We start from the raw sequence: 26,990 nt of genomic DNA, 5'->3' as shown, positions 1-26,990 counted from the left end.
CATTAGCTGCTCAGCACATGTGGCTAATTGCTCCTGCAATTGTCAGCGGCACCGGAATTAACCATGTGAGTGATGTTTTATTATGCAAACCTCTGTGAATGCAAACCTGTACCCAAAGGCTGATCTCAGGTCAGAAGAACGCCCCTTTCCCAGAGACTGGGGATCCCTCTGCTCTAGAAGGCACCTAGAAGGAGATATTTTTAAGGGAGGTTACATCTTCTGGAAGAGACTTCCAGGGGTTGAGTCTGAGGTGTCGGTACCCAGCAGCTGATCCTGGTGGGGCAGGGTTCTGACTCTGAGCTCCCTCCAGGCAGGGCCTGTAGGTTCATACAGCAAGGTACAGTTGTGTGGCTATGAAGGTGTGACTTGGGTCAGCAAGGAGCATACACATGGCTGGGTCACTTTGACCCAAAGTCAGTTAAAGAACCCACAGTGGGAATCAGAGCCGTGTCAGCGAGCCTGAGGTCCAGGAAGAAACGTGTTGATTTTCTCATCAGTGACACACAGTCTGCGCTTGGGAGCAGGGTGGTGGAAAGTCTTCTTCTTGATTTTGGAGGACTCCATGCTACCCAGGAAGGTGAAGCTTCTCGAGCCGGCCCAGTGGACTCGTATGTTAGGTGAGGTCCAGGATGCTGCGAAGGGACTCTGGCTGGGAAGGCTGCTGTGTCAGGGGCCCGGAGTGGAAGAGAGCCACTTACGGCTAACACGAGAACACGTGGGACGTGCTCCGGATCTCACCCTTATTAAGCTATTGACAAAGAGCCTGGCTACACTGGTCAGGTGTGGTTTGCTGTGGCTACAGGCTAGTTTTCCAATCGAGGAAGAGTTGGAGTGGAAGCCATGCCATGTCTCCAGCCAAGATCAGGGCAGGACTCCAGGGCTTCTCCTGATACTGTAGAAGAGACTATGGGTTTTGCACACACAGGCCATGTTATGAATTCACATCCAAGGGGAAACTTGGGAAACTTTGGTCCAGCTCACAATCTCCATCTATGCATCCACTGGTGGCCCACGGGCAGCTAGGGACCAAGACTACGTAGACATGTCATGGAGGTAGCAAGGCCCCTCATCTCCAGGGCCTGGGACACTTGTCTTTTCAGGGAGGGATACCTGTTGGTGTTTGTCTCAAAGAGATGAAGCTTGGGAGTGAATATTTCTGTGTACAGGGGTCCTTGTGGGGACAATGACATGCGAAATCAAGCACACACAGAGGCTGACTGCTCAGCTCTGGGACTGGCAGACGAACAGGTAAACAAAGAGAAGAGCAAGACAAAGACCCCTCAGAGTGCTACTTGGGGCTGCCAGCCGTGGGTTAGAAGACATTCTAGGATCTGCTTCCTCAGTGATGCTCAGGTTTCTGGTTCTCTGGCTGGGGTTGAGGAGGAAGGAAGAGAAGCTGAAGAGATATCATTATCAGGTAGACCCTGACTGTTGGGACACTTCTCTGCTGGATGTGATGCCACCCGGGAGTCTCCACTTCTAGTGTGACATCCACAGAGCGGTCTGGCTGCAGTCTGTGAGTGTGGATGGTGCTCTGGCCTCCTGTGCTGCTGCTGGTGTCTTTGTGTTGCTATAAGGAAATGACTGGAAATAAATCCTCACAGTTCTATCGGTTGCCAGTTCTAAGAGCAGGTCCGGCAGGTTGGTGTTTGGCAGGATCACTGTGTGCTTCCATGTTGGCGCCTTCTGTGTCCCCTGGTGTGACACTTTGTCCTTCTGGTAAATGGTGTGTGAGGTACGTTTGCTAAAGTCTCTGTACTGTGTGGGAACAGACCCTGGTCTGGTGACTCTAGTGAACTCTGTGGGTGTCATTTAGAGCTGGAAGCTGTCAGTACCTCTGCTGGCTCCATCCTTGTCTGGCCACCAAGGGCCACAGGGAGGCCGGTTCTGTGGGGCTCACTGAGGAGCCTCACGTGGGTGGACAGAGGTGTGAGTGTCTGGAGTTCTTGGATGGGACTGGAGTTCGTGAGGAAAGGCAGGGCATCCCATCCATAGAACATCATGCTGGAAAGCTCTGGAAGCTACAGAGAACAGGGCCTGGATGTGGCTCCTGAAATTGGTCTCTGGAGACCAAGAGTGACAGCCCCAGCTGGTAGGAAGCTGACTGGTGCTAGACCATGTCCCTGCTATGGGGCATGTCGGCCATCTGTCCTACTAGTAGGGGTGTGACTAGCATGATGTGCTGGTCCCAACAAAGGCAAGCCTCAGATTCTAATGGTGGTCAGAGTTCTGCCTGACCTGCCCAGGAAATCCTGCCTGGGAACGCAGATCAGATCTGTGTCTGGGACAAGGCCGTAACAAGCAGGAAGTTGTGGGGGAAGAAAGGTAAGAGCTAAGGAGGAAAAGAGGGCCCAGGAGCAGGCTGAGAGCAGTTAGGTAAAGGGAGGAGGCCACCTGGGTGTAAGGAGAGCTCAGAGTGAGGGCAAGAGATGTTCATGGTGGTCAGGCTTGAGCAGAATTCTGGGTTGGGGTTCCTGATAATGTCAGTGATAACAAAATAAGGGCTAGGATGGGCTGCCTGGATAAATGACAGGGGCTTGTTTGTGTGCACACATGTGCACACCTCCATAGGCATGTGTGCATATATGTACACACTTACATATGCATATGAGCATGCATGTGCATGCACATATATATGCATATGCACACCTCTACATGCATGTGAACATGTGTATGCATGCCTCTATATGCATGTGCACATGCATGCACACACCTATATATTCGTGTAAGCCTGCATATGTGTATGCATGTGTACATGCAAGTGTGTTGGCACTTGAGGGCACATTTGACTCCTCCCCATGGCAGTGGAAAGAATCTACAGTACTCAGGGGCCGTGCATTTTCTCCTGCAGTCCGCTGTGGGTCTCAGGACCTGGGGCTCATCACCGACTACCCTCAGCCTGTACAAGCTCCCACACAAGACACGATTTAAGATGTTTTACAAAGTGAAGCTGTCCAAAGCTCCAAGGCGTTTTGGGGAAAGGAGTGCTTAGCCACGAGGCCACATGCAGACTGGAGTATCTGTCCATGTGCAAGCCCCAGCTTCCTTGCACATCAGCCAGTGCTGGGGCAGGAAGGCAGGGTGGTGGGTAGGCCATATGCCTAGTGTGGTCACTCTTGCCTGCCACACACTGCCTGTGAGAATTCTAAATTTATGCAAGGGTTATGGTCCAGTGGCAGAGCATATTAGAGGCCCTGGATTTGACAAGCAGCACCCAAACCAGAGCAAACTGCTCTTACTCTAAGGGGCATCTGTGAGGCATATCTAACCGTGTTTGATCTACCCGCCCCAGTCACCCGCCCACAGCCCTGACTCCGTCAGATTGCGCAATTTGTGGAAAAACACAGCAAGTTGAGGGCCGACTATTTCAAAGGGGACTTTATTTACTCCTTTGGAGCAGCGTGCTAACGCCCGACTCCACTCCTGGACACGACAATTCTGCAAAGCTGCTGTTCCCCTCGGAACCAAGACTTCCTGGCACTAAAAACACATCGAAAACATCAACTCTCTTCCCTTTTTGTTTTTTGTTTTTGTTTTTTTTTTTTCCTTTTTTTGTTTTCGGTACAAAATGATACAAACGACAATACAAAATATTTGTGCTGTTGACGATTACAAAAAATGTCGGAACGTCCGTCTCACCGCATGGCGCTCAGCTGCAGTGCGAACACATCATACTCCGGAATCTTTCCCGAAACAACCACAGTCATGCGGGCTGCTACACATTTGTCCATTTTCAAAAATAAACATGCAAAAATTAAACCAGAATGGAGAACAGGAGAGGAAGGAAAAGCAAGATGCATCCCCGGTGGACACAGAGGTGGTGTATACGAAGGTGGTTTCCACCGGCCGACTGGTGTGGCAGAGCCTGGTGGGTATTCGGTCTATGGACGACCACGCCCAGTGCTCTGTGCAAAGCAATTCTGCTGTGAGTTTTTGGTTTTGCCTTTCAGTATGGGTAGAAATAGATTCCCCTCCTATTTACCTTAGAGAGCACAAAGTATCATCTTAACAGATCACATACTCACTATGGGGAAACTGAGGCGTCTCCAAGGACCTGACATTTGGCCATTACTCTGACACTTTGGCGGCAGGAGACCCAGCAATTTGGATGTGCTGAAAGACATGAGACAGAAAAGCTGCTGGCCGGAAGTTAGGGGTGACTGAGGCTGACCATGGCCAAGTGTTTTTCCAAGCCACTCAGTGGTGTAGGCTTTTTCCTTAAAGGAACCAAACTACACCCTCGTACTGCACAGAGCTGGTTACCAGCCTAGGCTGGCTGGGCCCTGACCACGGACACATTGTATCTACAAGCTACAGAAGAGAAACATTGGACACTGGCTGTATGCTTGGCTAATGCTAACTTGTTGGCCTGGGAACAGAGTTCCAAGATGGGTCTGGGGGTGTGTAGAACCCTATTTTCCTCTAGCCCTAGGGGCTGGCTGGGGTGTAGGGTGAAAGGGACAAGCTGTCCAGCTTTTAGGAAACCCCATGGATGTTCCTACAGGGGCCTGGCAGTGACAGAGGCCTTGGGGCTGGGGAGAAGGAGGTGGAGGCAGGTGAGACATGCCTCCGGGTTCTAGACTAGACTTGGTTCTTCTCAAGCCTTGGGATCTCAAGAGAGTTCTTGGCCACGGTGCCAAACATGTGCACACTTCCAAGAACTTTCTTGGGTTTTCTAAAATAAAACCCAGAAAATTATTCTCAATTCCCTAGCCCTAACCCACGACAATCCCTCCAGTGGCCATGCCAAGCTCAGCAGCGCCCGAACTGTCTGATGGTTCGAGCAATTTGCATAGGACAAGCCCTCCCAACCCCCTCATGAGCACAGGCAGGGGGACTCCCAGGAAGCTGCACAGGCCCCTATTTATCCCCCGTCCTAGGACAGCTTCGTGAGCAGTAAGAGTAGACACAGCTGAGTTTGCAGACCAGCTCAAGTCCAGGAGTTCAGAGGTGGGGATGGGTTTGGTTTGGGAAAGAACCCTGACATCCAATGGGTCACACCCATGAGTTGGGCACTCGTGAGTTCATTCAGGTGTGCCCTTGAGACCAAAGCAGTCTGGAGAAGGGGATTTAGCCACGGGGGATAGAAACCAAGAGGAGCCATGAATTGGAGACCTCTAGTTAGGGAGCACGTGATCTCCTGGGTACCCCCAACCCTTTTGAAGCCTTCCTGGTCCCCCAGTAGTAGATATGAGTTAGAGACCTGGAAGAAACCTATTTTCCATCAATGCTGGGATTTCCGTTGTCTCCCCAAGAAGACTCAAATGTCAAGGCCTCCCCAGCTATCAGTATTCTTGAACCTCTTTCTCGGGGAGCATTTTGTAGTGTGGGGTAAGCCGGGAAGACTCAGCACAGGATGCCCCTTCAGTGCCTGCCTTTCTGTCCCATCCCAGGGCTCCTTTGAGCCCAGACATGTGAATGTCCTAGGTCTGTTTCCCCTCCAACGAAAAGGACAGCTTTGCCATCTCCTGTAGGTCCTTGTACACAGCCTATGCTGCTGTCCTGCAGAAGTGGTCACATGCCCAGCGTGCCCTGTGTCAAGCTGCCATGGTGAAGTGTCCCACCAGCTCCAGAGAACAACAGAAACACAGGTCCAAGTCGGAGCATCTGTGGTCACAGGGCCACAGCGAGATAATCTCACCAGCCACTTGGTAGGTCCTGACATCCATAGTGGTTCATGGGACCAGGCTGGAGCTCAGGTTAAAGGGGCCCAGGGAGGCCAAGCAGCTGCCAGAGTCTGCCTAGGCTTTGCTCTCTGTGGTCTGCACGGCCTGGGGAGGGTGCTGAGCGTTCGTTCAGGGGTTCCATTGAGGGGAACTTGTGATTGCCTTCAACAGGATCCCTCAGGGTTTCATCCTGAAGAGTGGAGGGCTGAGTCAGGGTTCTGCAGGATGCTGTGACTTCTTAGACAACATACTGTCTCGAACCAAAGCAAAAAGGGACCTTGGTGGTATTGGGGGTGACAGCTGGTCCAGAGAGAGGCTTGAGGGTGTGGCAGTGGCCAAAGTGGAGAGGTGGGGTCTGCCGGGAAGGTCTCCAGGCATTACACCTGTCCCAGCTGTTTACAGGATGTTGGGGCAAAACTTCAGGTGAAAGCTGAGTCTACACAGAAGTGGCTCCGCTGATGGGGTTGGGCTAGCCCAGTGTTTTTTGGTGCTGAAAAGCCTGGGTCCTCACCTCACAGGCTTGGGGAGCCCAAAGGGCCCAGGAGACCCCGGCTGTGCATAACAAAAGCCGGTTGAGATCTGGACACCATACTGTTTTTGCAAATAAGTTACCTACTTTCTTTTTCTTAATAAAAGGCTTAAAAAACAAGACAAAACAAAAACAAAAATAAAAAAAACCAAGACATATTGTCTCCCACTGCTTATCTCCCTCAGAAGGTACCAGGTGGGGCTGGGGCTGTGGGGCAGGGGGAACAGAGGTGGGGGCCTCGGGCTGTCTCTTCTCCTTCAGTCACTCCTGAGTTAGGGAATCTGTCATGTACCAAAAGGCACTTTTGTTTTTTGTTTTTTTTTTTTTTTTTGTTTGTTTGTTTGTTTTGTTTTAACAGTGCTTTTGTGGTAAGAAATTCAAGTTAGGGCTGTGCCTCTGGCTCTCCCTTTGCGGTACGTGGCTGTGGCTACTGAGGTGCCGCAGCAGTGGGTGCCCGGTGGCCTTGGTCCACACTGCAGAGCTCCACACGGGGGACGGCAGCGGGGAGGGACCTCTGACACCAGACAGCTCTGGCACCTTGGTTCAGCTCTGCTGCTCGGCCTCCAGTGCCCTTCTCACGTTGGTGGTGAGGCCGGTTAGTCCTCCTCACCACCCCCATACATGTCTGCCAGCTTCTTGAACCGCGGCCCCCAGTCATTCAGATAGTCGTAATCTTGATCCCCGGAGCTGGAGGAGTTCAGGGAGCTGACGGAGCCCGCGGTAGAACCACTGCCCTCATAGTCGAAGACCAGCAGGGAGTCATAGGGGGGTGCGGTGGGGTCGTTGTCAGCAGCTCGGAGTCCCTGGAGATCACAGAGATGGGGGGTTAGATGTGTGTGCTATGCCTGCCCTGTGATCTGTCAGAACAGAGGCAGATGGACTCCATGTAAGCAGGTGGGATGGGGGGGGGGGTAGGGCAGGATCTTGCATACAGTAGGCACTCAATAATCGCTGCATGTGTTTATCTGTAGGGTATTTCTAAGGACCAAATAAGGATGCATGTTTATAAGAACAGACACAGGGGCTAGGGAGATGGCTCGGTGGTTAAGAGCACTCTTTGCTTTTGCAGTACCTGCATGGTAGCTTACAACCACCTGTAACTCCAGTCCTAGGGGTGATGACCCCATCTTCTGACCTTCGTGGGCACTGTACACAAACATACATGCAGCCAAAGCACACATCCACATAAATAAAATAAGATAAAACATATAAATTTAAACAGCAACAACAGCACAGAGTGTAAGGGTGGGAAGCTCAAAACTACTGGCTGCCCCACCAAGGGTAAGACTGGGCTGGGCTGTGAGTAGCGTTCTGCCCCACCAAGGGTTAGGGCCGATGTTAGGCTTAAGGTAGGGCTGCTATTCTAGGGTTTGTATTAGGGCTAGGTTTGGGTTAGGATTAGGGTTAATGCTAAGGATAGGCTTGTAAGGTTAGGGCTGGGGTTAGAATCATAGCTGTTCTTTGGCTAGTATTAGGATAGCTATAGTTTGGGCTGGTGCCAGGGCTAGAACTGGGATGAGGAGTAGGTGTAGGTTCCAGGCCTCCGCCTGCCAAAAACCAAACAACAACAACCCCCCCCCAACCAAACAGGCTAAAAGCAAACCAAACTAGCCCCCCTCCCCCCCAAAAAAAAACAAGACAGACCCAAAACAAACTCCAAACTGTGCTGTCTTGCAGTTGTCTGTTTTCTTTTTGAAGACTTTGTAGGAGGCAGGGGTGTGGTGTGACATGCAGCTGGCCTTCCCTGACTCAACTCTAAGAGATTAAACTTCTCCCACAGTGTGAAGGCCTTGGTGCTGGGTGGGTCTTTTATGCAGCCAAGCGCTGAGAGGGCTCTGTGGAATGCTTGGGTTTCCACCCTCATGTTGTGTTGGGGACAGGGGGCAGAGGTGAGACAGGCAGGTCAATTTGCTTGGTTACCAGGGCTCCAATGCGGGCTGGGACAGCCATTCACAGCTGTACTGGCTTAGTGTGTCCATTCCTCCTGAGAACAGTTCTTCCTCTTGTCACCCCACTGTGGCACAGTGGCCCAAATAGCCCCTAATTCCCACTGAGCATCTGCTGAGAGTCTTAGACCTCCAAAAAGTAGCTGACTCAGGAGCTAATGTGCTCAAGGCCACCAAAGCAGGAGGGCAGCAGGCCTCAAGTGCTAGTCTGAGCCGTCTCACAGCTGTGTGTGTGTGTGTGTGTATGTGTGTGCACATGTGTGTGCGTGTGTGCGTGTGTGCGTGACAAGACAACTTTTAAAGGAGACACTTTTGCTCAGGTCCTCCTGAGGTTCATACCTCATTGATGAAGTCTCCAATGTCTCCTGGGTGTGGCACCACAGGCCTGACTGGGTACTGGGGTTCAGCACCTACGGGCCGTTCGTCCACCCGCCGCACACCGGGGGCCTTGCTCAGCACATGCTCCATGGCTTCTGGCTGCTGTAGCTGGCTGAGGTCGTAGTCCTGAGATGGAGACAGAGTGAGTCAGGGAAATTGCAGTGTGGGGACAGCAGGAAGGGGCACAGGAGAGTGCTGAGAACACCCTTGCTCAGTTTTGTCACCTGCCCAGAGGGTGCCAGTCTCCAAGCACACTGACTGTCCTAGTCTATCCCCTAGGCCTGCCCCTCCCCTCCCAACACTGCCTCTTCTCCATTTGCCCCTCCCTGCCTGAGCTCAGGGTTGCCATGGACCTGCCAGCTGCCTTGTGGGGGCCTGGACCTCCGCCCTGCTCCCCCCACACAAGTGACCTTCCTGCCTGCAGCTCAGCAGCCTCGTGCAGTCAGCTGCCTGAGAGAAAAGGGCTGGGTCCTCCTTCCCCATGAGGTAGCTCTGTGTACTCTCCCCATCCTGAACAGAGCCCCTACCCCCACTGGGAGTGTCCACTAGGTGGGTGTAGGTGACCCCAGAAGACTCGGGACTGCTTTCTTTAGGGCACAGGACAGCAGTGGGTTGGAGAGGGAGGATCACATGAGGAGGACTGATCCCGAGGACAGTCAGCCCAGGCCTGAGCACACATGGGAGAGGATGCAGCCTGTACCCAGCCTGTGCCTCTGGAAACAACTATGCAGTACCCATCCATAAGGAACAGGACAAGGCAGGTAAGGCTAAAACCCCAGCAGGAGCCAGGCTGAGCCTGTGGGACGCTTGCTCACTCGCTCGCTCACCTGGTCCTCCTCGCCACCACCCTCCTCGTCGTACTTGAGGATGTTGTCCCTCACGTCGTCCTCAGGGTCGATGAGCAGCTGCTTTGTGTGCCTCTCCTTTTCCCTCCGCTTCATCCACACAACGAACAGCAGGACCATGACTGCGAGAGGAGAGGCCACACTATGAGCAGTGTGTGCGCACACGGGCACATCTGTGCATATGTGCTCACACAGGTGTGAATGTGTGTTCATGCCTGGGCATGTCATGGACCTAGGATGGTTGGATGTGTGTGTATTCTGTGTTCATCTACATAGCCGGTGCGTGTACATGAACGTGCATACGAAGTCTTAGCTATAGGGACTGGAGAGATGGCTGAGTGGTTAAGAGCAGTGAAATCCCAGCAACCACATGGTGGCTCACAACCATTTGTAGTGGGATCTGATGCCATCTTCTGGTGTGTCTGAAGACAGCTACCGTGTACTCATATACATTAAATAATTAATTTTTAAGATTTATTTCTTTATTTTTTAGAGGGCATCAAATCCCATTACAGGTGGTTGTGAGCCACCATGTGGTTGCTGGGAATTGAACTCAGGACCTCTGGAAGAGTAGTCAGTGCTCTTAACCACTGAGCCATCTCTCCAGCCCCAATAATTAATTTTTAAAAAGTCCCAGCTATAGAATAGACGGAGGTCACAGGAGACATCTGTCCTGATCTTTTTATCCCTCACTGTATTCCTTTGAGACTGGTTCTGTCATTTAACTTGGATCTTGGTTGTTCATTCACCTGTAAACTCCAATAATCCCGTCTTTGAGCCTTACAGTGGGGTTACAGGCATACATGGCTATGCCTGGGGGGGGGAGGTCTTAGGATTCGAACTCAGGTCCTTATGCCTTTGCAGTAAGTGATCTTAATACTGAGCCATCTCTACCAGCCCCTGCTACAAAATTCTCTTTGTGAACATTTTAACTGCAGTTGGTTGTGTATGCAGAGGTAGAACCTGGGGTTGCAAATGGCCCTTTGGTTTAGTTTCTTCTTTATGGACATAATAGTGACACAAATGTCAGGAGGGTCAGGAGGACAATTGGAGAGGGTGAACTAAGAGACAGTCATTCCTCAGAACTATTGCAAGTTGAGACTCTGGGTCCAGAAGTCAAAAGAGACGGTTTTAGGGTACCATGTTCTAGGCAGGAGCCATGTGGGATGATGTTCTCATGATGGAAGGAGACTGGGGAGGGGCAGCCCAGAAAGGGCCTCCAGCAGGTAGGTCAGGGGTGAGTGGAAGCCACATCCTGCACCCCCAGAGGCCCCCTGCCACTCCCAGGAACACACCAGGATAGGCATGTGATGTGTGATATGTATGCATATGTGTATACCATGTGCATGATAAATGTACATGCACATGTGTATGTCAGCACATATGTGTGTGTGTGATGTGTATGCATATGTGTACATTGTGTGCATGATGTATGTATATGCATCCCAGGAAGGAAGGAAGGCTGACTGGGGAAGGATCCCAGAGGTCCTTTTATCCAAAGGACTCGGGTACAAAATAAGAAATTATGTGTGGATGTGCTTCCTTTGTCACCTGCCTTGGCCACTTGTCTGTAGCTTTCTGCTCATCTCTGGGAGCCTTTGCATGGTCCTCCCAGACAGGTCTCTGCTCCTGCCTGGGTTCTGAGGGCAGAGCTTTTGTGACTTGGAGATAGAGACCCTAACTATCATAAAGGTGTCTCTCCAGGTGCTTCCTGCAGCCCCTGCCATCTCTTCACCTTTAAACATGGAGAAGGAGGAGGGGCCAGCCAAGCACTCCAAGGCACAGGGAAGAGAGGTGAGTGTCAACAGGGAAGGGTGGCCCATTTGATCAGGTGGTTTGATTGGTTGCTGGGATAAGAAAGACTGCAGCTAGCGCATGCTCGGTGGCCAGACCTCTGCAAGTGACAGATAGCATTCCTTTCAACCATAGGACAAGGTGGTAGCCAGGGGACCTCTTGATGTGGCCCATGTTGAGGACAGGGAGAGAGAGAGAGTGGGAGGTTCACTGTGTGAGCATCGAACCAGAAACCAGACACCTTGGGCCACTTTCCGCCAGATCAGTTTGCCAGAGAGGCAGCTGTGCAGCTGGTGTCTCATGTCACCTGAGGAGACATGTGGAAGGAGTTTGTGGAAGAAGGGACGTGTCCTCCCCATATGCACCACTCTCTGTTAGGGCCACCTGTATTCTGATCCCTAGCTTCGTACTCCCTGCAGGCTGGAGAGGGAGGCAGCTTCCCTTTCTGCATGGTAGGTGCACCCACTCCATCTGGGCAATGACTGTTCCCCATCCCTGTCCCTTGTGCCACCCCAGCTCTGCCTCAGTCAGTCACCTCCTCCCACATGAAGAAGGTGTCACACACTGAATACTGAATACTCGCCGACACTCACTCAGCAGGATCACGATGCAGATAAGGATGGCCACGATGGCGCCTGTGCCCAGGCCAGCTGCAGCCACCGCGCCAACCGTGGTACAGTCGCCGTTCTCATCACACGGGCACACCTTGACCTTTATGATGGATGTGTTGGACAGGGGAGGGTTGCCAGAGTCCGTGACGATGATGGGGACATCATACACCCCTGCTTCCAGGTACAGAATGCGCAAACTGAGCTGGGCGTAGTCACCTGGAGTGAGAGACAGCAACATGCAGCCAATGGGAAGACTTCCACAGGCACTGAGATTGATGGCATGAAAATCTCTCTCTCTCACACACACACATACACACACATGCACACACACAGATGCATGTACATACAACATACACACAATGTACACACATGCATGCATATCATAACATACCATGCAGTCACACACACGGACATACACATGTGCATACACACACATCATATACATACATTATGCACACAGTGTGCACATATGTGCACACATGGACACATACACACATGCACATACATATATCATATACACAGTATACACATATGTGCACATACATCACACATCACCACATACCATACAGACACTTATGAACATACATTATGTACACATGCGGACACATACACATGTAATACATTATGCACACAATGTGCACATATGCACACACATCATAACATGCCATGCAGGTACACACCCAGACACACACATGTGCATGTACATACATCATGCACACAATCACACATCACAATATACCATACAGATGTGCATGCACACACATCATGAACACACACATACACACACACACACACACACAAACATACACTCTACCATCATGCCATTAAGTTAAGATAGTTGGGGAGATAGTTTCATTGGTGAAGCTCTTGCCATCCAAGCATGAGGATCTGAATTGTACCCCCAGAACCCATCTAAAATGCCTGCCACAGACTGCATACTTATAGTCAGATCTGGGGAGGCAGAAGCGAGCAGATCTTTGGAGCTTGCTGGCCAGCCAGAGGGGCCCTGTCTGAAAAAAAGAGTGGACATCTCCCAAGGAACAAGAGCAGAGCTTGACAGTGACCTGCAGTGCACATGCACACACACACACACACACACACACACACACACACACACACACGCCTACATACACACAAAGCTAAAACATCAACCATTTCAGAACTGAAATCGAGTCAGCATTTAGGATGAAGAAATGATTTCCTGAGTGTACAGTGTTCTATAAAATCAATTAGAAAAAAAGATAAAAACAAAATAAAAACAAAAAACAAAAACCTGGGTTGGAGAGGTGGCTCAGCCATTAGCAGCACTGACTGCTCTTCCAGAGGTCCTGAGTTCAATTCCCAGCAACCACATGGTGGCTCACAACCATCTGTAGTGGAATCTGATGCCCTCTTCCAGTGTGTCTGAAGACGGCTACAGTGTACTCACATACATAAAATAAACAAATCTTTTAAAAACAAAAAGAACAAGAACAACAACAACAAAACAACAACCCCAAAACCTCAATTCTTCCAAAGAACAAAGGCAAAGTCGTTGAGCGGGAACCCAAACCCCCGTGAGCATGTGACCGTTCTCCACCAGGAGCCCAGAGGCAGAGGACAGCAGTGGCTTCGCTTACTGAAGCAACGCCCTGTCATGTTGGCAAGGGCCTGAAGAATTGGCAGTTTCGCTGGTGGAAGCATGAATGGGCATCACATCTCTAGTATGGTGTAAAGCTCCAAGCACTGGCCACACAGGAGAGGTACCTCCTAAGGGGTGTGGTCCCCAGGAGCCAGACAACCCACAACGGCTGCCAGCATGGTTGAGCTAGGCTCTTTCTAGAACAGGGAGGCACTAGGAAGAACTGGCTTTGTGGTGCAGACAGAGACAAACAGGGCTGTATCTCCAGCCTTGTGTGTGTACCGTCTGGGAGGCAAGGACTGTCTCCCATCTCTGTGGCTCACTGTTCTTTGGTGATGGGTCTGGGGCTGGATCCTAGGGTGAGAGCACTGTTGGGTAGGCTCACCATTTAGGCGGGTGATGGTCCAATTCTTCCTCACTGTCGTGGGGATGAAGGGCAGCTCAAAGACGTAGGGGCCAATGTTGGGGTCCATATCGGTGTCGGCTGCGGTGATGTTGATGGCGTTGAGGCCGGGCCGCTCACAGATCTGTGCCTCCTTGGGCAGCAGCTGTGGTGCGTTGTCATTGATATCGATGAGGTAGATCTGCAGGGTCCCAGTGCCGCTGGCTGGGGGGATCCCTGCAGAGCAGAATGGGGTGAGCACACAGGGCTATACACGGGGCAGACAGACAAGTGAAGTCCTCAGTGAGACACACAGACGCACGTTGCCTGGAGTTCATACGTCATCAGCAAGGCTGGGGGCTCACCATAGGTTGCACGGCTTATTTAAGATTATTTTGGGGATTTATACTTTTAGTATTGTGTGTATGGATGTTTTTCCTGCATGTGTATCCTGGCACCCCATTTGTGCAGTGCTCACAGAAGAGGGTGTCGGACCCTGGAACTAGGGTTACAAATGGTTGTGAGTTGCCATGTGGGTACTGGGATTTGAACCCTAGTCCTTTGTTAGAGCAGTCAACCCCTCTTATCTATTGAGCCATCTCTCCAGTGCTCGTACAGCCAACTTTGTGGACCACAAGGTGCTCAGGACCTGGGGGAGCTGGTTGGATTAGGGTTCAGGTTTCTGAGCTGTTCACTTGCTATGGGATCAGCTTTGGGGCCACAGTAGTGTTTGCTCGGTTTCCCAAGAACCCACCACAGAGTCCTGCCTTGGGGTCTTTCACATGTTCCTTTTGAGAGCAGAACTCTTTCTCCTTCCCTGGCTCCCCACCCCCCGACCTTTGCTCTCTCCCAGGTTCTCTTGCTACTAAAATGGCCTGGGTTTCCCTCTGTCCTTGTCCTCTCTCTCTTCTCTTTAAAAGAAGAACCAGCTGTGACTCCGTGCCTAAGTCTGAGCTGAGACCTAGTGTGGTGCTTCCTGGAAGTCCACGGGAGAACACGGGTGAGCACGGTGTTCTTCTTGCTCTTCCTGTTTTTGAGAATGTGATCGTGACACCTGGGGTGTCCATCCTGGACCAGGACGTGGCACAGAGTGGGCAAGGTGGGAGTGGAAAGAGTCTGGCCACCAAATCTCACTCTGACTTCCACACTTTGCTTTCTTAGTTCCCGAGGCTGGCTTGAAATATGTTCTCTAACCCAGGCTCCTTGAGATCGTCATCCTCTCGTCTCGGTCTCTTGAATAACTGAATCAAGGTACGTATCACCAGGCCTGGGTACTCACTCCTCTTTCCCCTTCCCCCTCTCTTCTTTCCTCCCCTGCTGACCCCTCCTTTCCCCTGACACTTTCCTAGACTAGGCGTGAACTCGGCCTCACACATGCTAGGCCAGCACTGTATCATTGAGCTATGACCCCGACTCTAAGCCTCCGTAGTGTGAAAGAGAATCCCTCTCAGTCTTGACTGCGATACACAGCCGGAGTGATCTCTACTGGGAAACTGGCTTTGCCAGGTTTCTTGGTCTCTTCTAACCTAGGTACCAGATCCTCAGTGAGTTCTGCTGGGTGAGGCTCGTCTCTTCCGACTCCAGGTAGGTGCCTGGCCTTCAGTGGGTGGCAGGATAGCCGTGGTCAGAGCATGGAGAACACTGGTGCTGGCTTGCTTACAGGCCTGCCATCATACACGAGGGACACACCTGTCAGAGCACTAGGCTCCTCCCATTCTGCCGGGGCAAAGGCTGAGGCCCAGAGAGGCCATGGCTCTTCCCAAAGCAATGGTGATAGACGGATGTCTCCTCAGAATCTCCTTTACACCCGACCAACCAGCACCACATGGAACACATGAGAGCGCTCAGCTAGACTTCAGGGTGCTCTGGGTCTTGAAATGGGTCTCTTGGTTATAGGTTCCCTCTGCCCTTGCTCCATAGCCCTCAGAAGCCTCCTGAGAACCTGCGCTGTCTCCCTCAGGATGACCAGCGTCCTTCCTGCTCCACTCCTCAAGCTCTTCCATGCTGTCTGCCCAGAACCCACCTATTGCCCTCCCTTGCTCTAGGGTCTCAGGGCTAGGGTAGACATGGACCTTCTTGCTTTTCCTGGCTAGGGTGCCAGCTAACTGTGTTGGAGAATGGCAAATGTGTTCTCTTCACCCCGGTTCATACGTGGGGGAAGCTAGGCTAGCTAAATTCCCTGGCTCATGATTACCCTGGAGCCGCAGGCGGATGTGTAACGGCTGGAACACTGTGGGGACATGGGCAGGTAAACGAATAAGCAGGCTGTTAGGGGAGTAACTGAAGTTTCTGAGGTTTGCATGATGGGACGCCGCGGGATGGGGTGTTTGTTAGGCGTTCATTAGGCTTGTACAGACTTCCTTCCACTGGGCCCTCTAGACCTCTCTGTGGCTCTCTGAGTGCCCCTGGCCTCCCTCGGCAGCACCCTCCCTTGCCCACAACCCCAGAACATGGGAAGCTGCTATGGCAGAGCCTCCCTGGAGTGGGACTTACCGTTGTCAGCAGCCAGGAAGGTGGCCTCGTATACATTGTTCTTGGTGTAGAGGGACTCTCGGTCCAGGACTGCGGCCGTGGTGATCTGCCCGTTGGATGTGTTGATGTGGAGCCAGTTGGCGGGGTCAGACAGTTTCGAGTACCTACAGACAGATCAGAGGCGGGGTCTGCAAGGCCTCAGTGTTCTCCCAGCCAGCATCCTGGGTCTAGCATCCTGGACCGTAACCCAGTGGCATTTTTGTTCTTCCAGAGTGCTCAGGGGCTTCACGTACCTTTATACCCCCTACAGAGGGACAGGCCACACCAGTGGCTCATGTCCCTGTGGTGGGTGGTCTTAGATTCTGGAGGACTCCAGTGGGCTGTGTTCGCATCACCTACATTTTGCATGTGGGTGGGTACTTTGAGGTACAGAGATGGTCAGCGGCTAGCTCAAGTCACTTGCCTCTGTCAGGGAAGCTATGGCTTGCCCTGGCTCCACAATGGTGACATTGGTCACTGATGTCCAAGGTTATCCTATTGGTTGATTTTCTGGGGTGGGTTGCATCTAGATAAACCTCAGGTCTGGACATGGTGCCCCTGTCCTGCTCTCTCTACTGGGCTTCCTAGCTTTCAGGCTTCTTTGGGCATTTGGGGACTCCTCTGCGTGGTACACAGGACTGGATCCTGCTTTGAGGGTCAGACGGGGCTAGGCTGTGCTGAAGACTCACCTCACGGCTTGCTGCATGAACCGGTCAGGGTCCACTGCGGAAAAGGTGGTGAGTGCCGTCCCAGCAGGCACACCCTCTTCCAGGCGGATGAGTTTGTGGTTGGAGGGGAAGTAGGGGGCTTCGTTGACATCGGTGACAGAGATGGTTACCCCCGCTGTGGACTGGAAGGACATCTGGATCCCGCTGGCCAGGGGCGCCTGATTGGACACCATTACGGTCAGCATAAAGGCACGGTTCAGCTCGTAGTCCACTGCCTGGAAGAAGAAACAGGTTACCTGGAGTGTCCTGGCGGGGCTGGCCACACCCAGTGCCCAGTCTCTTAGATTCTCCCTGCCTTGCTTTGTATGGTGGCCTGGTCTCCACTGTCCCTTTACAGCAGACTCTTGTCTCTGGCCTTTTCTGGGTTCTGGCCAATGAGAGAGGAGAGAGGTTGGGGTAAGGGGTCTCTAGCTAGTAGCCCCACACCCTGATGAGGCAGAAACTGGGTTTCTTGGGGCATCGATCTTTCTGCCACAGCTCCTGCGTGTTGTCTCCATGCCTGGCTTCATGAATTCTCTAGAGTTCCTTGACCACTGTGTGGGCAGGCACAAGTGAGTGGAGCGTCTTGAGGGCCACTGCGATCACAGGAAGCTGAGGAAATGCAAATGAGGGTCAAGAGTAAGGTGGCCAAAGGTTGGTTGGTTTAGGGTGGCAACGATGGCAGAGAATGACATCTGCCGCCATGTCTGATGACGAGTTTGTTGGAGGGGACCACTGACTCCTGCAAGCTGCCCTCTAACCACCTCCCCCAACCAAACAAAAATAAAAGTTAGTTTCTGCTGGACACAGTGCCACATGCCTGTAATCCTAGCGGTCAGGAGACAGAGACAGGAAGGTTGCAAGCTTGCGGTCAGCCTGGAATACACAGGGAGACTGTCTCCAAAGCGCAGATCAGGGGCTGGAGGGATGGCTCAGTGGTTAAGAGCACTGACTACTCATCCAGAGGTCCTGAGATCAAATCCCGGCAACCACATGGTGGCTGACAACCATCTGTAATGGGATCTGGTGTGTCTGAAGACAGCTGCAGTGTACTTATAATCAGTCAGTCAATCAATCAATCAATAAAAAAAAAAAAAAAAGCCCAAACCAAGCTAAACAGCAATGTTTAGGTTTTACTTGTTCACTGTGTTCTTGTTCTTGCTACTGATTTTGTGTCCCCAGTGGGAGACTTAAAATAATTTAAATGCAGTTCTGGAGGCAGAAGTAAAATGTCTGTCCCTGGGTTAGAGTCCTGTCTCATACGTGTCCACTCTGGAGAGGGGTTTGTGGGACCCCTGTGGCTTTCGGCCTCCAACTGCTTCTGCCTCTGCCTTCACACCTTGCTCTCCCTTCGAGCTCGTTAGTTTTGGGTGGACACAATCTAGAGTCCTTTCAAGAAAGGGCACCTTGGTTGAAGAAAAGCTGCCACCAGGTAGGGCTCTGGTGCTCCTTTCTCATTGGTGGATGATGTGGGAGTGGCCCGGCTCTGTGGGAGGGGCCACGGATGGGGCAGGTGCTATGCTAAAGCAGCAGGGTAAGCAATGGCGGCGAGCCAGTAAGCAGCATTCCCCCATGGTCTCCACATCAGCTCGTCTCCAGGTTCTTATCCTGACTTTCCCTCCATGATATGCTTGGGACATGTAAGGTGAAACGTGCTGATTTGTTTTAGATTTATTTATTTTGTATGAGTGCTCTGTCTGTGTGTACACCCGCGTGCCAGAAGAGGGCATCGGATCCCATTACAGATGGGCTCTGGAGGCAGGTGGGGGAGGGGCTGGGTGGATGGTTTCCGACAGCGTTTCTTGCCCCGATGTTGAGAATAGCACCTGGTTGGAACTTGGGCGAGTGCTTGACAATGGTGCTGAGAGCGGCCCTTGTGAGAATAAACGGGGAGATGGATGATTGGGAACTCAGTGTGTCATCCAGAGGCTTGCTGTCACTCTATGGGAGGGGCAGGCTGTCACACCTTGACCACCATAAGCAAGACAGACACATACCACAGCTCTCCAGTCACCCGTCTCTCCTTGAAGGACCTTCCTGGCTAATTTATTCAAAGGAAGCTCAAGAGAACAGGCCTAGGACACTTGCCCACAGGCCATCCGATCCCAATGTGGGATCGTCCACAGCCAAACGGCTCAGCTTCTCCAACAGGGCAAAGGGAGTGTACTGGCTGCTTTTGTGTCAACTTGACACAAGCTGGAGTTAGCACAGAGAAAGGAGCCTCAGTTAAGGAAATGCCTCCATGAGATCCAATTGTCAGGCATTTTCTCAACTAGTGATCAAGGGGGGAGGGCCCAGCCCATTGTGGGTGGTGCCATCCCTGGGCTGGTAGACCTGGGTTCTATAAGAAAGCAGGCTGAGCAAGCCAGGGGAAGCAAGTCGGTAAGTGACATCCCTCCATGGCCTCAGCATCAGCTCCTGCTTCCTGACCTGCTTGGGTTCCAGTCCTGACTTCCTTGGGTGATGAACAGCAATGTGGAAGTGTGAGCTGAATAAACCCTTTCCTCCCCAACTTGCTTCTTGGTCATGATGCTTGTGCAGGAATAGAAACCCCGACTAAGACAGGTAGGTAGAATGTGAAGCCTGGGAGTTACTGGGGAGCTCCCATCACAGTACAGGGCTCTCCCTCCTTATTGTAGGCTTGCCCGGGTCTTCATGAACTCCATCTTGGGCAGGGGTGGGGGAGTGTTCCTGGTCGAGCCAGCTTCTCACTTCTGTCTGTGTTCCACATTCAGATGCTACCCCTTGTGCTGCGTCTGACCCCTGGCTAAGTAGATCAGAACCCAGCCTCCCTCTGGACTTTGGTGCCCAGTGCTGCCACTGTGTGAAGTATTCTCTCCGCACGGAAAGGGATTATAACGAGGTAACCAATACTGTGCTGGGCCTGGGACGGAAACAGAAGCACTGAATCTAGACGGGGTGCCAGAGATGCTGCTGGCTCCTTGATGGTGACTTTGGTGAGCCCCCCTCCCCCTGCTGGCTCCTTGATGGTGACTTTGGTGAGCCCCCCTCCCCCTGCTGGCTCCTTGATGGTGACTTTGGTGAGCCCCCCTCCCCAGCCTGGTTTTTATGCTTGTCTGAGGGATGAGGATGTACCATTTCCTGAGCTCTGAGTATGACCTCACCTCTCCGTGGCTCATGGCGATGTCCAGCTGTCACCGGACACGGAACATGGCTGGGCCGTGCCTCTGTCTCCCTAGGCCCAGGTCTGGCTGGTGAGTGTAGCTGTACATGTGGGGTACATGTATGAACTCGTCTCTCCCATGTTCTCTCTCTGCCAGTTTGTACTGTGTCGCTGGACACTGTACAGGTGCAACTTTATAGGAGGAGCCTGTGCCCTCAGGGTCACCTGGCTGGACCCACAGCCACCCAGGGTAGAATAACCTGCACCCTTCCCTTGAAAGGTCTCACAGAGGCTTCTAGGCCAGAAATAGTGACACCCTTCCCTCCCCAAGCCTAGTCTTGGCTCCTCTATACTTAACTTCCAGGTACCACCAAGCTCCCAGAACTTGGCAAGGTCTTCCTCCTGCAGAGCCAATGACTGCCAATGCCTGTAGCCTCAGGCAGAGGCCAGGTCAGTTCGCTTTAATAGGCTGCTTCCTAGAACTGTGGAGGAAAAGGTCTCTGTGCTTTTCGGCTTGTGTCCTTGTGAGACACAGAATCACACTGTATATGATGCACTAAAAAATCTCCCCATCAGTCCTTCTAGAAAGACTACAGCCAATAAAATCCACTGGCAGGTAAGATAAAATACACCTATAACGTGGAGACCAACAGATAATTTGCTGTGACAGTTTCAATCAGGGTGCTGGACATACTCACTAAGGTCCCCTCCTCAGTGACCCTTGGCTCAAAAGTGAAGCTTAAGTATACCTTGGGAAGGTAGGCCCTAGCATCAAGCTGAAGAGGAGGCTCACAACGCATTCTCCTGCACTGATTTCAAGGAGTGTGCATGGTCTCACCAGAAGGGGGGGTCTCATTCACAGACAAATAGCACCATGGACGTGAAGGCCAGAATCTTCCCATTCCTGGTGGAAAATGGTTGGTGAGATTGGAGTCAGGAGGATCAGGAGTTTGAGGCCAGCCTGAGTTAGGAGAGACGCCGTGGAGGTTGCACCCAAAGCGTTTGATCTTTGGCCCTAGGTAGCCAGCAGACATTCATGTTCCTTGACCAGTGAATATGCAGGCAGCAGACACCTACCTTCACCACGGTGACCATGCCCTCATTGGTAACGGGGTCCGTGCGGACACTGAAGTGCCCAGAGGGGTCCCCACTTATGATTCGGTAGACGGCGTTCCAGTTGGGTGAGTGGGGTTGGTCTCGGTCCATCACTGTGAGGTTGGCCACTACTGTCTCTATATGGTTTTCAGGGACCTCGCCTGCAAACTGCAGAGTACAAGAAAGACTATTAGGACCTCATACGGACTCCCTGCCAACACTGACAAGCAGCAGGGTCTCTGCTCTCTAGGGATGACCTAGGTGGATGGGGTGGGGCTGCAGCAGCCGCGGATCACTGTGCAGGGAGCTGGGATAGCCCTGGCTTCTCAAGCATCTGCTCCAGTCTGCACACATCTCCCCAGGACAACCTCATCTGTGCAGCAGGCTCTTGTGCAGGCCCCTCTCCTATGCTCATGTGCACGGAGGACCAGTGGCAAGTAGCTAGCAGGGAGAGTGGGAAGAGCAGGAGTCTCGGAGTAGCAGCTGCAAAAGGCTTCTGAGAGAAGCATGCCCTGGCTCCTCCCACCATCTAGTCACTCCCTCAGGTGACTTGGGGTCAACCACTGTGGCCAGTGACCACACATAGAAATGCTAACATCTCTGATGTTAAGGCACAGTGAGGTTGCAGTGTGAACCCATGAAGGCCCCATGGGTTCACTTGGAGTGGGGAGAGGGTGTCTGCTGTAGGAGTTCAAGTGCCCCCTGCCAACTGTGGCCCACTGCTGGGGCTGGCTTCTAGGTTCTGTGCTCAGAAGCTCTGAGCCCATCTGCTCTGCTGTCTTGGAATTCACCTTAGAGTAAGACAAATAATTGTCATGTCAATTGTCATGCCCCTACTGTACACATTCTAAAGGATGTTCCTACTGTGCATATCCTAAAGGATGTCCCTACAGTGCCCCCCAGTGCTGTTCTGGAACCTTCCTCTTCCAGCCTTTCACCAGAACAGTAGATGGAAGCAAAGGGTTGCTGTCAAGCAGAGCCTTCCTTTGATTTTCAAACCACCTTCAGCCTAGCTACCTTGGAGCTAAGAAGCCTGAGGCTGCAGAAGGTTACCCCAGGAAGCACGAGGAGGGGAGCTTTAGAGAAGTAAGTGGGGCACAGCTGGTCTCTAGAGAATTCTAGGAGATGAAACCCTATGTTCAAACCTTCTGCCATTTAGCACTGAGGGGCACAGGGCTGTCCTAGACAGAGTAGCAGACCTGAGTTGTGGACGCATATGTCCCGTGTCTGGCTTCCTTACTGGGCTCCTGGGTGGCTGGGCGAGGCTGTCATTGGTGGTGACTTCCATAGTGAGAGTGTCTTCTCCTGACACCGACATTCCACATCAGCAGTAGGGTTACCAGGTGTCTGAGGGTCCGCAGTGTTGCAGGAAGAACCACGTCACCCAGGTTTAAGTGTTGAGGCTCTTAGCCCCAGGATCTCAGCCTGTAACTTTGTCTTGAGAGGTATCAGCATGAGGCTGGGGGATTGTTTTAAACCAGACTGTGTGGGGCACAGTTTATTGGTTATTTTCTTTACTGCTGTGGCTAACTCCCTAACAAAAGCAAGGTAAGAAAGAAAGAGTTTATTTTGGGTCACAGTTGAAAGGTTCAGGCCATCATGGTACCCTGTGGAGGCCACTGGTTACCTTGTATCTGCCGTCAGGAAGCAGAAGAAAGATGGATGCTGGTGCAGCAAGCTCCAACCCAGCATCCATGGCGATGTGCTTCCCACATTCAAGGTGGCTTTTTCCTCAGCCCCCTCCCAACTGGGAACTCCCTTATAAACACACGTGCCTCCTAGGTGGCTCTAAATCCAGGACTTTTCAGGTCCAGATTTCCAGTGTCCATTTAGTCTGAGGCTTTTCCAGATCTTCAGGAATGTCTAGATTTCCTCACATGCTTTCCAGAAGTGGGCCTCTCTAGCCATAACAGTAAAACAAAGGCGGCTGGGCTCTGTTCCCAAATCCAAACCCTAGGTTCTAGATTCTGAATCCACTTGGAGGCTGGTTCCTTCCACCACCGATAAACTGTTTCATTATTGTAACATCTATGTTACAAATCACGTGTAACAAGAGTTACAGATGTAACTATTGATACATTATGAGCCTGAGGCTGTCAAGTTGCAGACATCCAGGTGGGCGAGCAGTCCTCCCTGGCTCCATGAAATAAGAACAAACGTGAGCTGGTGTTATGGTGGGCTCTGGGATGGTCCCTGGCTAGCAGCTGGTGAGTGGGTGGCCAGGATGATACTGGGTATCTTGGTTTGCTTCCTTCTTCCAACCCAGTGCCTTCACCTTCACACTGCTTGGCCAAGTGGGGGTTCAGGGACCCAAAAGAGCACTAAGTACTTCTTTGGACACAGACCTTGAAGCCTTGTTGGGTGAGGGGTGACTTGTTGCTGTGTGTCCTAGTCTTGGGTACCCTTCTCCTGTGAGTTACCCGCATCTCTGCCTTCTTACCAGGCTCTTCTGCTAGGCAGGGTCTGGGTCTGGTTCACTGTATTCTGACCTCTGTAAGGGGTTCCTCAGAGGCACTGGCAGCCTCTGCTGTCTGAGGGTGGACCCTGGAGGGAGGGTTGAGGGAGTGGAGGTGATACTGGGCGGTTCGGGATGGAAGCTCTGGGCTTAACCCTGTGACGATCACCCCAGAGCATGAAGAACTAGCCCCCAATTAATGATTTATTGCCACGTGCCTGAGTATAATTAAGGGTACAGAGTCTATTTCAAATTTAAGATGCTAAATTTTAAGCTCTAGGAACTTGTACTAGATCAAAAATCTCTCTCTTCTCCTGGGTCTCCATGCTCAGTTGAAAAGCTGAGAACCCAGGGCTTTTAGAGGTTGGCCATGGAGATTGACACTAGGACGAGAGGCTGGCAGATGCTACACTGCCCCATCTGGCTAGACTCATGGAAGGTTCCCAGGTTAGCCCAAATCTAACCCCACAATTGAGTAGCCTTCTCAGGTAGATAGGTCACCCCAGAGGACAGCATATGCTATACTCCTGGTTATTAAGAAAATGACAAGAACCTCAAAACCTTAGAGGCCACAGGTACAGATCCCTGGTGCTAAAGTTCAGTGAACTCCTGCTTCTGGGGAAATAATTTCCACTGTGACCTGTGAGCCATCTGCCTGTGATTGTTACCTGCTCTGGTTTGGGTAAGAGTTTTCTGATGTCCCAGGCTGGTCTCGAGCCTGTGGAGTGTTAGGGACATAGTAGAAAATGGGATAGGTATGGGTTAGTGGGAGGGAGTCAGGTTAGTGGGTAGACTTGTGCCCCTGGGGGGCTGTGGACACCCTGACCCTTGTCTCTGTCTTTGCTTCCTGGTGACTAAGTGAGCAGTTTCTCCTTCATGCACCATGATTTGCAGCCTGAACACGTACAGGTTCACAGTGACCATGGATGGGACCCTCTGAAAACCTGAGCCAGAACAGGGGTTCCTCTTTGTGTACCAATGACATCATTGTCATAGCAACCGAGAGCCAATACCATGCCAAGTGCTCTTCAGAGGGTCACTGTCCTGCTGTATGCTGTCCCTTGTCTGCCTGGAAAGTGACCTATGGGAACACCATGGCCTAACCCTCTTTCAGTCACTTAACTGGGTGTCACTCACTCCTATGAAGGGACAGATTCTCTTGTACAGGCAAATTGTCATATTGCATGATTCTGCTGTTCTTTCTTAGTGGAAGAATGGTGTGGAGCGCTTTGGTGATTGCTCTCAGCTGCTAAAGGTGACACCAGGGGTGTCTGCAGGTAAAGCCTGTGCCTACTGTTCAGGTGTAAGCTTCCTAGAGCCAGCTATGACCCTGTCATGGCCTCAATCACACACGAATATAAATATGGACAGGCTTTCTGGGCTCATAGAGGTCTGGACATCAGCCAAAGCCACCCAGCAAGAAGGGATCAAGAGCAGCTAAAGGGTAGCCATGTATGGGTTGGGCAAGGCTTAGAGGAAGGCCACACACAGTTGCTGGGTCTCTTTGTGCCTGTCGGGGTCTGCACTGGAGGCTTCTGGCGCATGCGTGGTTTGATGTGTTTTCCACTCCGGTGGGTCCTGCCTTGCTCTGGGAGTGTTGGTGGAAGGAGGCCCTGAGATGAGTTATAGGCTCTGCCCTCCAGGGGGCACTGCCGCTGCACAAGAGCAAGAAGAAAACAACTTTTAATTAACACTTGGGAACAGGATTCCGAGCTGGCAAATCTCCGCATCTCTTTAGCTTTGCCTGATTGTTCTTGATTAAAGTTCACAGAAATAGCCCATGTGTGTTATGCGGCCAACCTGCCCGGCACATTCCTACCGTGAAGCGAAGACGGTGCCTCCGGGAACCTGCCTGGGACTAATGTGGATGGTGGCCTGGCAAGGGCCACCAGGAGCCCAAGTGTGAACAGATGGCAGGGGAGGCTGCACTGGAGAAGAGGTGTGCACTTGGTGTGAAGTGTTCTATACTCACAGGACTTCAGACTGCCGCCTGCTTGTCCCTCCTTGCCTTCCATGTCTCAGGGAACCAAGGGTCTCCACCTTCCTTCATGGGTTGCACAGAGGCAGGACTTCCTGCCATTATACTCCACATTTCAGTTCCAGTGTGAACCACCAGCCTGTCCATAGCAGAGTGTGCTGGCTGGCTCGGAATGATTTCTTCTGTGCCCCAGCACAGAGGCCACTGTTTGCTCCAGAGCTTCCTTCCTCTCCTGTATCTCTCACAGATGGCATGGGACCTGCCAGGGTTGGCAGGGTGGCTCGTGCATATGAGGGAAGACGGAGGTCAGTTAGATTGTATGTGGTGGTCCAGGCCAGACAGAGCTCAGATCCATGGGCAGAACTGGTCCATCTTCAGAGAGGGGAAGGAAACTCCCCTGGAGCTACCATGGAGGGCACGTGGTGGCCGGTGTTCTCCCACTGTGATCATCCCCAGGAGGTGGTACAGGAACCTCACCTTGGAGTCAGAGCTGCCATCTTGGGTCCTGCTAAATTTGACCTCAGACAATCTCACAGATAGTCTGAGATGGGATTTATCCATTTGACACAGGAGTAGGGCTTCTTGGCTCTCTATCTCTGAGTCAGGGTATCTGTGTGTCTCCAGTTCTTTCTGAACAGCACAGCCTTCTTGGCGCTCTTTGGAATGAGCAAGGTGGCATGGCTGAGGCTTGTGGTGGGATTGGGAGGCAGGTTGGGTCCCTGAGTACCACACACCGACCTCTGAGGCTCCCTCCTGCACCATCGGTCTGAGAGGAATACCCTCCTCCCGAGGTGGGCTCCCCAAAGCCAATCAGGCCGCTGTGGTGTGCCATCTCCTCTTCTGGGGAGGAGCCCAAAGCCGCACTCTTTTGGTTTCCCTCTGGTTCTCGTGGTGACCATATCATCCGAAGGCTGCCATCTGAGGGTAGGTGTGGGGGTCCAGAGGTCGGGAGAGTTTTGTGGTTTCTGCACCCTGATATATGTGCACCAACAGTTAGGTATGGACAGAAGGCTATATTCTTGGGAGCACAGGTAGCCCTAACTTAACAGTGGGTCTCAGCTCTGTATGACAATCTCAGGACCCCACAGCACTGATGCCTGGTTTAGGAGTGCTCTTCCGATGTTTTAATTTTATTTTTGTTGTTATTTGCCATTTAACACAAGCTAGAGTTATTTAGGAAGAAGAACCTCAGTGGTTACTGAGATTGAGTAATATGTCTCCATCATATACCCACAGGCAAGTCTGTGGGGCCATTTTCTTGGTGTAGGAGGGCCCAGTCCACTTTGGGCGGTACCATTCCCTGGGCTAACCGTGCTGTAAGAAAGCACACTGAGCAAACCATGAGGGG

The 26,990-nt window shown here is 52.0% G+C and overlaps 1 protein-coding gene across 1 annotated transcript in view; it reads right to left on the bottom strand.

Annotated features, from left to right (window-relative positions):
• Positions 1 to 6,791: 6,791 nt before the first annotated feature.
• Positions 6,792 to 26,990, bottom strand: part of CDH4 (cadherin 4) — a gene marked incomplete at both ends in the record, with an annotated part of 453,286 nt that continues 433,087 nt past the window's right edge. Inside the window, 8 exons of the mRNA XM_080924965.1 lie at positions 6,792 to 6,998; positions 8,481 to 8,645; positions 9,347 to 9,486; positions 11,752 to 11,985; positions 13,776 to 14,009; positions 16,266 to 16,408; positions 16,973 to 17,226; positions 21,192 to 21,377. Coding sequence (XP_080781091.1) covers positions 6,792 to 6,998; positions 8,481 to 8,645; positions 9,347 to 9,486; positions 11,752 to 11,985; positions 13,776 to 14,009; positions 16,266 to 16,408; positions 16,973 to 17,226; positions 21,192 to 21,377 — 1,563 coding nt within the window. The remainder of the gene's footprint in view (positions 6,999 to 8,480; positions 8,646 to 9,346; positions 9,487 to 11,751; positions 11,986 to 13,775; positions 14,010 to 16,265; positions 16,409 to 16,972; positions 17,227 to 21,191; positions 21,378 to 26,990) is intronic.

Source organism: Micromys minutus (assembly GCF_963924665.1).
Source record: "Micromys minutus genome assembly, chromosome: 11".
NCBI classification, from domain to species: domain Eukaryota; kingdom Metazoa; phylum Chordata; class Mammalia; order Rodentia; family Muridae; genus Micromys; species Micromys minutus.
The sequence above is the reverse complement of the archived record's forward strand: the minus strand, read 5'-3'. Positions and strand labels throughout refer to the sequence as shown.